Below are 15,638 nucleotides of genomic sequence, written 5' to 3' on the forward strand. Positions count from 1 at the left end.
CAAACCTGTCTGAGTTTGATACCAGTTATCTAAAAAGATAAAATAAAACAAACACTTTCTTTGAAAAGCTAAAATCTGAATGTTTATTGTACTGATATGTCACTTGCATAATCATTTGGAACGGTGTATATTAGGGGAGAAACGCTACACACACATGAAGGTTCGGTGCGTATCTTGGTTTGAAAGAAGTCTCTTATACTCACCCAAAGATGCATTTGTTTGACCAAAAAATATTTCAGAAACATTTCTTACTATTATTAATGTTGAAAACTGTAAACCATGATACATTTTTTTTTTTTTTTTTTCAGGATTCTTTGATGAATATAAAGTTAATTTATTCAACAGCATTTTTTTCAAATAGAAATATTTTGTAAAATAGTCACTTTTGATCAATTACATGGAATTGAATTCTTCAAAACATGTGACCCTGGACCACAAAACCAGTCACATGGGTACTTTTTTTTTTTTTTTTTACACTTTCTTACCTTAAATAAGCTGGTTTGTCAGGATATGACAATATTAGTTAAATCTTATTATTAAATCTGCAATCTGAAGGAGCAAAGAAATCAAAACATTGAGAAAATCTCCTTTAAAGTTGTTCATTTATGTTGGCGATTGTGCTGCATTCACTCACAAAAATACATGTTTTATATATTTACGGTAGGAAATTTACAAAATGTCTTCATGGAACATGATCTTTACTTAATATCCTAATGATTTTTGGCATAAAAGAAAAATCGATCATTTTGACCCATACAATGTATTGTTGGCTATTGCCACAAATATACCCGTGCGACTTATGACTGGTTTTATGATCCAGGGTCACATATATGTAAATAATTACAGTTCAAGTGAGTTTGATGAGGAAGTTTGAGAAGTTTCACAGATGAGGAAGTTCAAAATGTTGACATTTCAAAACGAAGGTCCGATCAAATGAACAGACAGAAGCACTTGTAGAATTTATTTACAATCTTTTAATGTAAAAAAAAAAAAGTTACAGCGTGCCTAGTGTATGCTATGAGTACATCATGATGAATGAAATCACACTGGACACGCGTCCGAGACTTGATTGTCGGTCACTGGAAAGAAAAGCCATTTCCATTGTCAAAGATTAACTGCGTGTCCTTGGGTGACATTACACTGTCCGGCTGTGCCAACTTCCCTTGTTTTATTGCAGGTTTCATTTCAACTTGGATCTGGCTGTGAAACATAACTGCATATATTCACCCTCTCTCTAAGACGCTTTCAGAAACCCCAGCACACACATAACATTGATCATCAGTGCAGTGCGATCAAAACATGGCCCCTAAAAACGACCCCATCAAGAAAGAAATGGTCTAAAACTGATTCGGAAATCCAAGATATACAAATAACAGTTTTTTTTTTAAATCGAGCATAAAACGATTAATACAGAAGAAGAAGATAAATACAATGCTTTTTTTTTTATTTTTGATCTTGACTAAAGACGTGATTGACACGATTAGTGAGTATATTATAAGTCAATGGTGATGCTTTTCTCAATACGCAAGAACAGATTAAACATTCTGTGATGGAATTGGAGAGAAAAACAAAGCGAATCATCCATTTAATTTGCACAGTTACTCAACGTGAGTCGGCGTTTGTCCAGAGTCATATGGGAATTTCCCTCAGTGAGTCCCGGCTCCATCAGTTCATGGTTTCTCTGCCGTCGGAAAGGCACTAGTGATTAGATGACTGGAGACTGGCTTTAAGATTTCATATAAACAACAACAACAACGACAGTGCTTGCGAGGCGTGTATAAACTAAAAACATGGACATCCGTCTTGAAGTAATCAAAGAGTTTGTGGCTGGTTACTATTGTGATCTGTCATTTATCATACTTGCGCTAAGCGACGTTTGGCATTTTTCGTGTGCAGTGATTACAGATAAACTATGCTGATGCTTAAAACTGAATTAAAAAGACACAGCGACGGGGTTTTTTGGTCCCTCTAGCCGAAGGTGGCTCCACAGTTTGGACATCTCCTCTGACGCAGGGCCAGGCAGAAGAGAATTCCCAGAGGAAAGAAGAATATGGCACACATGATTCCCAGACATGTGAAATCGTCCTCCAGCACGCCGACCCTGAACACAGCACAAGCCCACGGTCAGCACATACGTCACTGATTCAACGGAGACATCTTAAAACATGCCAGTCCCATTGGGAAGAAGGGTTTATGTACTCTTCATATTACAAATGGTGTTTTGACATTTTGATAAACCACATCAGCACAAGTTGCAACAGTAGCAGCTAAAAATGTGTCTCAATTCTCGTACGACCAAAGTTATTTTCATTCTCTGCTGTAACCAAATCTGAAAATAGCATTAGGCTGTGATTCTTCCTCTTGCGTATGGTTGTCAAGTGAACAGTGGCCTGTTAAAGGGTTAGTTCACCCAAAAATGTAAGTTCTGTCATCAATTACTCGCCCTCATGTTGTTCAAACCCCATATGGGCCATTCTACAGAATTGGTGCAAAGTCAGAGTTGGAAACATCTTGAAATTTTTTTGTTTTTTCCCACAAATTTTGCATGTATGCAAATTGTATAATATCCAAGGTACGCTTTTCTAGTAATTGTGCAGTTAATTCTCATATTGTATTTTCAGAAAATGCTGGAATATTTTCCTTCTCCCCAAATTTGTCACTACCGAAACACAATATTATATAATTTATTAAGAAGGCTTATAATGACCTATTAAGATTTTGTTTACATCTACCTTATAAATATATATTTTTTCTATTTTTAAAAAATATTTTTACTGGTGAAATCAATAAAGATTATAATTTTAATAATATTTTAAGTGTGATTTATGAGATTTGTTGTATTTTGAACCCAATCTTTCTTTGTAGAAGGCATAAAGTTTATCGTACTGATTTCAAAGTTAAGGATTCATTAGTTTGAATATGCATTGAACCAAACACTATCATAACATCTTAGTTGATAATTCAATATACTTTATTTTTGACAAAACATCCCATGTTACGGTAGTGACTGCACATTTTTGGTAGTGACAGTAATGTTTTGGTAGTGACCACAATAATTAGTTTGCCATGGCTGAATCAGACTGTCCACATTTTATGTTAATATAAATAAATAACTATGATCCACATATGCAGTCAGTACATATAGCAGACACACATCTGACAGTAAATATCTTATAAGAACACCTAGAGCTATTCTATACTTTGGGTCTTGAGGTGCAAGTGAGAAGAGGTATGCTCCTAGATTTTTCTTCCCAAAAAAACAACAACTTACAATGTAGACTCAGAACCACTTTGTTTTATTTGCACATTTTCAACATTTTGTTTATGAGTCATTCAGATAAATCTCCAGAACCACTGAACTGTGTGTGTGTGTGTGTGTGTGTGTGTGTGTGTGTGTGTGTGTGTGTGTGTGTGTGTGTGTGTGTGTGTGTGTGTGTGTGTGTACTGGTGTCTGATCACCCTCACTGGAAGTGCTAGGTGGTGTGGAAGCCCTGCAAAATGTCTCCACCTCTTTTTGTCTTTTCACCATCATCCTGTGTCTTTTCCTCCATGCTTTTCTGACATCTCTTTGCTCCCTGTCAGGTAATTCACTGATACTCTTCAACTTTCCTTCTTCCCTTCGTTTCTTATTTCTTTCTCTTTCTTTCCTTAAAGGGATACTCCACTTTTTTCGGAAATAAGCTCATTTTACAACTCCCCCAGAGTTAAACAGATGAGTTTTACCGTTTTAGAATCCATTCAGCCGAACTCCGGGTCTGACGGTACCACTTTTAGCATAGCTTAGCACAGATCATTGATTCTGATGAGTCCAGTAGCATTTCTTTCAAAATGACCAAAGAGTTTCAATATTTTTCCTATTTAAAACTTGACTCTTCTGTAGTTAAACCGTGTACTAAGATCGACGGAAAATGAAAAGTTGCGATTTTTTAAGCCTATATGACTAGGAACTACTCTCATTCCAGCGTAATAATCAAGGAACTGTGTGGCTGTACCATGGGTGCAGCAGGCGTAATGATATGACGCAGCGCCTGAAAATAGTCCCCAGCTCGGTAACTTCTTCCAACGTGACCGGGACTAAGTTTGTCTAACCTATTAGACCTATTTTCAGGCGCTGCGTCATATCATTACGCCTGCTGCACTCATGGTACAGCCGCACAGTTCCTTGATTATTACGCTGGAATGAGAGTAGTTCCTAGTCATATAGGCTTAAAAAATCGCAACTTTTCATTTTCCGTCGATCTTAGTACACGGTTTAACTACAGAAGAGTCAAGTTTTAAATAGGAAAAATATTGAAACTCTTTGGTCATTTTGAAAGAAATGCTACTGGACTCATCAGAATCAATGATCTGTGCTAAGCTATGCTAAAAGTGGTACCGTCAGACCCGGAGTTCGGCTGAATGGATTCTAAAACGGTAAAACTCAACTGTTTAACTCTGGGGGAGATGTAAAATGAGCATATTTCCGAAAAAAGTGGAGTATCCCTTTAAGTATTCCTCGTACTTCACTGGGTCTTCCCTCAACCTTTGTTTGTATTCTCTCTGTCTCTCTGTTGTAGTTTTTCTATTTTTTTTTAGGCATGTTGGTGTTTTATGTCATTCTCCCTGTCAAGTTAATCATATAAATTAACATTACTGACAACAACCTTACACCTAAGCTAGTATCATGGACTGCAACCTTAAGTAATTGTAACCTCATTACATTACAGAATTTTAACAGAATATTGCATACTAAAACACTACTAAAACATACTACAGTAGTAATTATTTGCATAACTGTACTAAAATGTAGTTTATTCCTCCAAATAAAGGATTATGTGTTCCCTTTTGTCACTACCAAAACAATGTCACAACCGAAACTTCAAGAAAATGTTTCGGTTGTGACTGTTTTGGTAGTGACAATTTTAGATACTTTTGAGCCTAGCTCGAAGATGCTAATCAGCACATGGTTAGCAATCACTGGTCAGAACAGTTGAACACATATAACAACTAAATTTTATGGAATAACATCCAAAAAAAAATTCTCAATAGCAGAAAAAATGAGTTTGGTAGTGACATTCCTTAAAGTTACACACAGATTTTTAGACTTTAGAACACATTTACCTCAAAATGATGGGATCAATCTACTCACCATATAGCACATGAGAGAGAGGGACATAGGAATATTTCCTGATCAAAAATGTAGGAGTGTGGTTAAAATCAGTCTCAGCCAATGGACTACAACATTCACTGTTTTGGTAGTGACATGAAAATGCGGGACATGTTTTTTTTGATAAAGTTTCATGATTTAAAAATAAAATATAAAATAAATATTTTTTTTAACTTCATTTTTTAAAAAAAAACAAAAATATTTTTTTTAAAACAAGAATGGAAAAATTTGCAAAATTTTTTTCAATATCATTTTCACAAGTTGAAATTTAGGGGTTAGGGTTTGGGACAGCCACCTCCTAATTGAAAGTAGCCCATAAATTATGATTTTATATATATAAAGCTTACTGATATCTTAAATATTATTGTGGGTTTCAATAGATAATTGAAGGATCTTAGTAAACATCTAAGATTTTAATAATTAAATGCTTTTCAAATGTGTTTTTTGGATGAGGGACAGCAGTTTGCACCAATTCTGTAGAATGGCCCATATAAGACTTTAGTTCATCTTCAAAACACAAATGAAGATCTTGTATTAGATTTTCGTTTATCTGTTGAAAGTCTGCACAAGCAAAACCTTAAAGCTTCAAAAAGTTCATAGACATCATAAAAGTAAATCATCATATCAATGGAACAATAACTTTTTAACAAAAGCTCAAACGTGCTTGCTATTGTTAAAGTCCCCCTGTGGTCAATTGTATCCCTTAAAACTCATCTTTGATCACCAAAATAAAAAAACATTTTCCTTAAAAAGATTCTTCATGCCTTCAAATAGCTTGAATGTAACTCTACACCCTTGCCTCATTTAGTATACGAGGTTCTATGAATATGTAAATGAGCCCCGCCTCCACTCACTCACACCAGCTCAGAGATCCACTGGTTGACGATCACACGTTGATCTGATTGGTTACAAGGTAGTTTGTGACGTCAGAAACACCAGCGATTTCAAACCGTGTTTTTGAGACTGTCTTTGGTTCACTGCAGTTTTAAGGAGAAAATTCGACTTATGAATTTGCACATGGTTTGTCTTAAAGCATATTAAAAACACCATATAGACATATAAACAACATTAAAAACTGGATTTTCACCACAGGGGGACTTTAAAACAAACTTCACTGGTTCTCATGCGTCAAGCAGAAACGTTTGAGCTTCTGTTTACTATATTTGATGTGCTCAATGTGTGTGTGTGTTGATCAATGTTTACATGAGAATAAAAGCCTACATTAAATCTGTTCGCCGTATAAAGCGATCATGCGTCTTGTATTAATACCTGCAAATTAGTAAATTTTCTGCAAAATTTGCCGTTTTAATTCAAAATGTCATTTTTGTCAATCGCGTAGATCCGAAGAAACAATAAACCTCACAAGAATCAAAAATTATTTTTCTGATCTCTTTATGAACATATTTTGAACCTTAAAAATGTAGGCAGAGAGTGGACTTTCAATGGATGCACAGAAATGATAGAAGTCTAAAGGTCTGTTCGATGGATGGATTCTGATTGGCTGTCAATGTTTTGATCGTTCTGAAAGTGATTCCAACGATATCGTTCCTCTGTGCTGTTATGGTTGAGGTGTGAACTCTGCTATGCTTTTATATTTAGAACTATATCTTTATAGTTATCATCATAGTTATCGTCCTTTATGGCTTTGGAACAACATGAGGGAGAGTAAATGATGACAGTTTTCCGTTTAGGTGAAACTATCCCTCTAACCAACCAGAATATTAAAACATGTGTATATATTTTACATATTTAAAAAATATAAAAATGCATTTTTAAGAAACAAAAGCATCAAACATCTTTAATTCTTAATCACAGACAGACAGATTTTTGTATTATATATGTATATGTATGTATGTGTGTGTGTGTGTGTGTGTGTCCTGTATGATATAGTTCAGTATGATTTAAAAGGAGGAAGGGAGCAACAATCACATTGTTTGTTTTGTGGTCACGCTCACTGAACTGGACTGATCTGGTGCATGAACCAAAGTTCAGTGTGAAATCAGCGCTGTCATGAGGTCACATGACTCTCTCAGAGTCACATGAGCGAGCAGGAAGTGCTTCTGGATTAAAACAACCTCAAAGAGGCCAGTTTAAGGCCAGGATTATGAGTTGAAAAGAATCTTATTGTACGATTTGAACATCAAAAAAATAACGGTAACACTTTACTGTAAGGTTCATTAGTCAATGTATTAACTAACATCAACTAACCATGAGCAACACATTTGTTACAGTATTTGTCAATGTTAGTTAATACAAATAAAGCTGTTCATTGTTTGTTCATGTTAGTTCACAGTGCATTAACTAATGCTGTCAAGATTTTAATAAAGTATTTGTAAATGTTGACATTAACATTAATAAATGCTGTGTAAGTGCAGTTCATGCTAACTAATGTGGTTAACTAATGAACCTTATTGTAAAGTGTCACCATTAGTCATGGCATGACATAAGTGACATCAGACACGCACTCTCACAAGCGAACAGGAAGACGAGTGAGCGGATACAGAAACCACTGTGAAGTCAGATGATCTCCATCTGGTTTCTTTCGGTTCTTTCCTCCGGCGAACAAGGACGTTACGTAAAGCTTAGTTGCCAAATACGAATAGCATGACTTCTTCTAAACGGCTCTGACTGACACCGAGTGTGACGTGTGTACGCCTCACCTGCAGGCCGGACACCCCCCCACCACCACCACCGAGGGCTGGACGATGGTGTAGGTGCTGGCGTAGGCCGGCTGGGAGGCCACGGCTGGAGGCGGGCCCTGGGCCGCCGGATAGCCTGATGTGGCGGCCGGATAACCTGATGTGGCGGCCGGATAGCCTGATGTGGCGGCCGGATAGCCTGATGTGGCGGCCGGGAAACCTGTGGGACAGAGTTCACATCCATTAGCACTCCACGTTTCTCACTGTGTGATGAGCAGAAGTGATGTTTTATGGTTTATTTATATTGTACAGGAAGCTATAGGTGAGGATACACCCTTGAGAAAAGAAGTCACGTGATTGTAGTGAATGTGCACTTGTAGTGTCCTGCAAATAGTAGGTTTTTTTTTTTTTTTTTTTTTAAATGTACTTGCAGGTAAAAAGAGTACAATTTCTTAACGCGCTTTTTAAAAGTGCATTTAATGTCAACTTGTTTTTTTTTATTATTATTATTTCAATGAAATGAGTGTACTATATTTTAGTTGGATAATGTTTTTTTTTTATTTAATATTTTGCATTTTTAAGGGATTTTATGGTGCTAAATGATATTTGCGCTGTACTCTGAAAATTACATTTCCAACTTAAACTGTCGTAAAATCTGGAAATGCTTAAAGGAGAACTCCGGTCAATTTTAACATTGAGCTCATTTTTTTGTACATTTGGAGTGCTGTCAATACAGAGAACAACGACAAAAATCGGTGTTGCCTACACCGAGTTATTCTATTTTTAAAATTTGCACCCTATTGACTTCAATGGGGCAAGTAGTAAGCCTGCTTTTTAGCCTCTTAACATCCTTTAAGTGTCATTACAAGTGCACAGAAAATGTGAGTGATTCCTTCCGAGTGAACACGGGTGGATTTGACTGCAGTAGATGTTAGAGATATTAATAAAAATGAAGTTAATTCAGCCAGCGCTCGTACCTTTGTTTACATCCTGTTTTCGGTGGAAGGCCATAGTAATCGATTGTCGAGTTCACGCGCATAGGTTTAGTACCTATGATCACGCGCGTGAACTCGACAATCGATTACTGTGGCCTTCCACCGAAAACAGGATGTAAACAAAGGTATGAGCGCTGGCTGAATTAACTTCATTTTTATTAATATCTCTAACATCTACTGCAGTCAGATCCACTCGTGTTCACTCGGAAGGAATCACTCACATTTTCTGTGCACTTGTAATGACACTTAAAGGATGTTAAGAGGCTAAAAAGCAGGCTTACTACTTGCCCCATTGAAGTCAATAGGGTGCAAATTTTAAAAATAGAATAACTCGGTGTAGGCAACACCAAATTTTGTCGTTGTTCTCTGTATTGACAGCACTCCAAATGTACAAAAAAATGAGCTCAATGTTAAAATTGACCGGAGTTCTCCTTTAAGAGCAAAGAGTTTGAGCTCTTTTCAAAGACGACACTTGGCAGATTATTGAAAAAAAAAAAAAGGTTTAAAAAGTGAACTTTACGAATTTTACACTTATTGTTATGAAAAATGCACAAAAATACTATTTAAAATTTTTATATGAAATATACATTTTCAGAAATACGTTTTACTCTAAAACAAGCCATAAATCTAAAATCCAAATTTGAGCTTAATATCTCAAAAAAATTGTTTTTTTTTGTGTGTGTGTTCACATAGCAAGTGCCAAAACATTTACTAAGTTTCGTACCATTCTGATGCAATAAAATATTCACACACACACACAAAAAAAAAACATAACATTTTACCATTTAAATCATTATGTTTTAATAATCTTTTGTCATGCTTTAAAGAAGTGCTCTTTTTTTTATTAAATGTAAATTGTAAATAACATGCAATCAAGTGTCCAAAAACATTGCATTCAGTTCACACTTAAGTAGATTCTTTATATAATTTCCATAATAAGAGCTCTTTTTAAAGGTATGCTAAAGTGCACTACTTTTTTTGCACAAGGGTGAAGGTGAGCTGTGAAGTATTAAAAGAGAAGTAAACCGTTATCTAAACTGAGTCAACCAACGTGTGTGTCTGTGTATTTATGATCTATGGACTTCAAACTTATAAAACTACATGAGAAGCTTGTAACTGAATGGTTACCTTGTTCATATACCATGATATTTAGATTCACAGAATGTAGTCTAGTCACGAAAATACATTCTTATTAATAATACACATAAAACGTGACCTGGAGCCTGTTGCATAAACTGCTTAGACTAGTTTTATAAGTCAGGCATCTTTAAGGACTGGCCGTAACTAATAAATCATGTCGTATGAAGACGTACTGCGCTAATTTGAGAATGAAAAGAGGCTGAATTAGTCAGACTAGAAAGTCTAGTCCGGTTTCCCAGGACTTTTTTTTTTTTTTTTTTTTTTTTCTCAGATCTGTGACTGAATTACTCTGACTAATTTCTGACTCATAATAAACCAAGAAGTGTGTTTTGTTGTACTAAGGCTCGTGACACTTAAATCAGTTATCAGTGCGGTATTTTATAAGTAGTATTTTATAGAAAGTAACGCCGTTCCAATCAGTAAATGTTGTACCGTATTTTTATTTCGTTTTAATTTCTCTTTTAATTTAGGTTACTTTTTATAGTTTAGTTTATTATTGGATTGTCTGTGAAGTCAAAGTTGTGTAAAGTTGTGAAAAGTCAGAGTCAAATGTAAAAGTTATGTAAACACACTTATTGAAATGGTTTTAGATTTATTACTGATTTGTAAAAAAAAAAAAAATTGAAATGATGATCTTATCAATGACCTCATCAATTGTCAACTGACTGCTATTGTGCGGTCAAACGTTTGGAAAAATTACTAGATTTAAAACTTAAAATCTTATGCAAGCCTGCATTTATTTGATCAAAAATACAGAAAAAAAAAAACGGTAATATTGTGAAATGTTTTAACATACTTTAAAATATAGGCTAATTTATACCTGTGATCAAAGTGTTCCTGTGATTCAGTGTCACATGATCCTTCTGAAGTCATTATAATATGATTTATTATCAATGTTGGAAACAGTTGTTATGACCTGTGATGCTTTTTTCAGGATTCACTTATGAATAAAAAGTTTTAAAAAAAGAACAGCGTTTATTTAAAATAGAAATCTTCAAGCAACAATATATAATATACACTACCGTTCAAAAGTTTGGGGTCTGTTTTTTAAAGAAATTAATACTTGTATTCAGCAAGGATGTGTTAAATTGCTAAAAAAAATAAAAATAAAAAGTGATCGTAAAGATTTATATTGTTACAAAAGATTTATATTTTGAATAAACGCTGTTCTATTTAACATTTAATTCGTCAAAGAATCCTGAAAAAAGGATCACAGATTCCAAAACAATATATATATATATATATAATTGTATATAGCAAATACAACTGTTTCCATTATTGAGCATTAAATCAGCATATCTGAAATATTTCTGAAGGATCATGTGACACTGAAGACTGGAGTAATGACGCTAAAAAAAAATCAGGTTTACATCACAGGAATAAATTACATTATAAAGTAACGTTATATTAAATAGAAAAACAATTATTTAAAATTGAAATAATATTTCACAATATTGCCGTTTATTCTGTATTTCTAATCAAATAAATCCAGCCTTGATGAGCATACGAGATTTCTTTCAAAAATCTGAAGCATATTAAATCTCATTCTTAATAACACCGTCCGTGTATTATCGCAGGATTATGAGCAGATTAAACGCAGTGTCCGACAGTGTGTTTGTTCGCGGTTCTCTTGCCTTGGTAGGGCGGCGGTGCCTGAGGCTGGAAGCCCGTCGCGGGAGCAGCGGCCGCGGGGAACGAGCCGTACGCCGCCGGGACCGTGTTGTAGGCTGGAGGTCTGTCCTGGAGAAGAGGTTTAGAATCCATATCCAGTCCGAGGTGTCCTGTCCCACTTCAGAAAACTAGTTTAAAATCTTCTTGAGCTTGAACGATCACTTGGACTAACGCAAACAAAAACCAAAACAAAGATTGGATGAAAGTTCCTCCACTCTTCCCCATGCGACTTCAACGCGCTCTTTCAGCTTCGGGACAGGAATGGTTTGAAGACGTGTAAATGTCCTAAAGATGCGCCATAGCGACCTATTTCTTGATTTCTCACGTTTATGAGAGAAATCTGGGTTTGGTAACGACTAAAACTCCTTATCAAACTCAAAAACGTCGTTTTTCCTGCTCCACTGTCACAAGACTCGCGGTCACGTGATGAAGTGGAACGCGCATGCGCGGAGGCGGGGGAGGGGGCGCGCTTTAAAGTTATACACTTACAGACGCGCTAGAAGTTTAATTTCTATTTTTGTTATTAACTCATTTATCATTTTATTTAGTTAATTCATATTCTTGGATTTTCATTTCCCCTGCTGTTCCATGTTGTGTATCTACTAATGTTTGATACTTTGTTATCATATGTAATTGTTGATTTATTAATAGTAACAATAAAAATGCTCACTAAAAAGTGTATCAGATAAAACAAAAAGGTTACAGTGCTTTTATTTCTGTTTTTAATCATGTATACATGAGATGAAGGCTCTAGTCTTATGATAAAAGTGCTATTGTGCACGTGGGTCACGGTGAGATGAGAAACCGTGGCATGACCTGAGCTGTTGTAATCTCGGTAATTCCGACATGGCGTAAACACAACTATCAAACAGATCAAAATTCACGTTCATGAGTGTGATTTCCAATTTGTGAAAAAAAAAAAAAAAATCAACCTTTCAATAAACCATCTTATCTGGTTTCCAAAAACCAGGTCTGAGTGAATATAACCAGTTTTTCTCACGTAATGCCGCCTTTTCGGAATTATCGGAAATACGAGTTTCCAAGTTGGAAGTTGTACAAGAACGTCTTCGCAAGTCGTGTTTTAAGGGCCAAACCGGCCCTAATAGGCTATGTGAGTAAATTGATTAATTTACTATTTAAATTAATGCATCAGTGTCTATTGACAGACACTACAATACAAAAATGCAGCTGTCAAATTGTATAAAGCAACCGAGTGTTACTGCATGCAATGCTTTTTACATGTAACACTTCACAGCTATGTTGATTTTATTTTATTTGTCTATCCAACGAACTTTAGTAGTATACAATACAGCATATAGAATTTACATCTTAATACATCCAAAAACCAAATTAAAATTATTATTATATATATATTTTTTAAACATGAAAGAGTCTCTGACATACATCAGTTACTTAAAGAAAATAATGTCCACAGCACACGTTGTTCCCAAATGTGCTTGTATTCTATTCACACCACAAATAAGGAATACACTTCAAAACACACAAGGTCGAAAAAGAAGAAAAACAACAGTAGCCTATTTCAAACACATTTTCAGCAAAATTATATTGTAAGTATTTTTCGTCTTAAGTCATTTGTAATTTCATCTGATACATCGCCTGTCAATGCATTACATCAGTCTGAAGTAACAGCTGAAGTATAAGAGTAAGTACTCGTGTATCACCCTTGAGTTTTTAATAATTGAGAGAGTAAAGAGTGAATAATTGATAGAGTAAACCTGCGCATGTATGAGAGCTCTGCGCGACGGAAAAACATACGTGCGCGCACAGGCTGTCCAATCAGAAGCTTCGATTTCGGCATTTCCGTGAGCGCTGACCAATCAGAGCGAAAATACCCCTGACTTCCTGCTTTGGCTCTCTGAGCTCTTAGAATAATGCTGGGAATAATAATAAACGGGTCGCTGATGTTTGTAATGCTCGGAATAGATGAAGACTCGGAACATAATCATTAAACTACACAGAGGGTGAGTTTATTAGCACATCTGAGCGGAATGTGAATTCGTTATGTGTCGGAATTTATATTCGTCGTATTAGGCTACTATCATTAAACATCATAAATCATAAGGCGAAAGCAGGTGCATAAATGTTTTACATTTAATTAAATGAAGCAGAGAATAATACGGCTGTAATAATGGATCCAGAGAGACAGGTGCGAGTTGACCACTGGTGTCCAGTAACAGTTACCTGTAGGCTATCTCTTACTTAACTAGAGTAGCATATCTTAATGTGTGTGTTATTAGTTATTATATAAATGTATTATTGCTTGATCTATATGTGAATCAGATTAAATAAGCAAGCTGTAAAATACAATTTGTGTAATTTTAATTGTGAGCTTTTTGACTGTGGTTTAATAACTAAACAACAAAGAGCTGTTCCTATATATATAAAATATTATTTAGAACTTCAATTTTATATTAAATAAAGTATATATAATATATACTATTGTTCAAAAGTTTGGAGTCATTCAGTTTTTTTTTTTTAAAGGAAATGAAGACTTATTCAGCAAATACACATTAAATTGATAAAAAGTGACATTAAAGATATTTATAATAATACAAAAGATTTCTATCTCAAATAAATGCTGTTCTGTTCTGAACTTTCTATTCATCAAAGAATCCTGAAAAAAAAAAAATGTATCACGGTTTCCACAGAAATATGAAGCAGCACAACTGTTCTCAACATTGATAATAAGAAACGTTTCATGATCATCACATCATCATATTGAGAATGATTTCTGATGTATCATGTGACACTGAAGACTGGAGTGATGATGCTGAAAATTCAGCTTTGATCACAGGAATAAATTACATTTTACAATATATTAAATTAGAAAACAGATCCTTTAATTTTTGCTTCACAATATTATTGTGTATTTTTATTCAAATATGCAGTCTTGATAAGATAAACAAATTATTATTGACCACAAACTTTTGAACGGTAGTAAATCGGCAGCGAGAGTGTGTGTGTGTGTGTGTGTGTGTGTATGTATATATATATACTGTGTGTGTATATATATATATATGCTAGTACTGTGCAAAAGTCTTACTGTAGGTACGTCAGTATTTTGAACAAAAAAAAAAGGTTTTATTTATATCTTTTGCTGCAGTGTGTCAGTGGGAAATATCAGTTTACATTTCTATTTTGCCATTCATTTTAATAATCCAGTGATATTTTTGTAAGCACACAGAGTCTGACAGCAGCCAGGATGATCTGATCTCACCATCATCGAGTCTGTCTGTGATTACATGAAGAAACAGAAAAAGAGACTAAATCCAAAACAAGACGCTTGAAGAAACCTTCCTGCAAAGCTACAGCACTGTGAGAAGTTCTTAGGCTGTTGTCAGACTCCTTGTGCTTACAAAAATATCACTAGATTATTACAATTAATGGCAAAATGAATGTAAACTGATATTTCCTACTGACACACTACATCAAAAGATATAAATAACTGGCTTAAAACCATTTTGTTTTTTGGTCACAATACTGACATGCCTTATACTTTTTCACAGTACTGGATAAGCCATGTTATGTATATTTCATTTAGCACGGTCAGTAGTGCTGTTGACTGCGTGTGCTCTGCAGGGCCGATGATGTCCGGGTCGCTGCTGTGGGCGGTGGATGTGTACGGGCGGGTGTTCAGTCTGTCGGCCCCTAGGGGCCGCTGGAGCCGCGCTGCTGATATAGTGCTGGAGCTGAAGCGCGTGACGGGCTCTCATCAGTGCTGCTGGGGCATCGGCTGCGACCATCACGTCTATCTCAATGTGTATCCCAGTCAAGTGCCTATACGCCACCAGGAAGAGACCTATGAAAACCAGGTGTGCTCAGTTTCATTTTCATTTTCAATTCAATTGCGATTTGGCATGATTAAATACTGGACATTATAAGGTCCCATTTGTTAAAGTCGGCATGAAACGGAAGTTGCGATGTTCTTTATTTCCCTATTGTGACGTAGGAGTGAAACTTACTCGAACAAGAATAAATGTAGGGCGGGGCTTGATTTTGTCCTTGGGGATTTGATTGGATGGTTGT

At 35.4% G+C, this 15,638-nt stretch overlaps 2 protein-coding genes across 2 annotated transcripts in view; one reads left to right on the forward strand and one right to left on the reverse strand.

The window, feature by feature from the left end:
• Positions 1-951: 951 nt before the first annotated feature.
• bri3 (brain protein I3) lies at positions 952-12,074 on the reverse strand. The gene is made up of 3 exons (XM_084402818.1): positions 11,555-12,074; positions 7,807-8,005; positions 952-2,101 (listed from the first exon to the last, which is right to left on the reverse strand). Exons 1-3 carry the CDS (start codon positions 11,682-11,684, stop codon positions 1,969-1,971), a joined length of 462 nt encoding a protein of 153 aa, XP_084258944.1. The 5' UTR covers positions 11,685-12,074; the 3' UTR covers positions 952-1,968.
• A 1,353-nt stretch (positions 12,075-13,427) lies between these two features.
• Positions 13,428-15,638, forward strand: part of tecpr1b (tectonin beta-propeller repeat containing 1b) — a 29,539-nt gene continuing 27,328 nt past the window's right edge. The window contains exons 1-2 of the mRNA XM_084402644.1: positions 13,428-13,573; positions 15,192-15,424. Of these exons, the coding sequence (XP_084258770.1) occupies positions 15,197-15,424 (228 nt within the window). The 5' untranslated portion in view covers positions 13,428-13,573; positions 15,192-15,196. The remainder of the gene's footprint in view (positions 13,574-15,191; positions 15,425-15,638) is intronic.

This window comes from Rutilus rutilus (genome assembly GCF_951802725.1).
Source record: "Rutilus rutilus genome assembly, chromosome: 1".
Taxonomy (NCBI): domain Eukaryota; kingdom Metazoa; phylum Chordata; class Actinopteri; order Cypriniformes; family Leuciscidae; genus Rutilus; species Rutilus rutilus.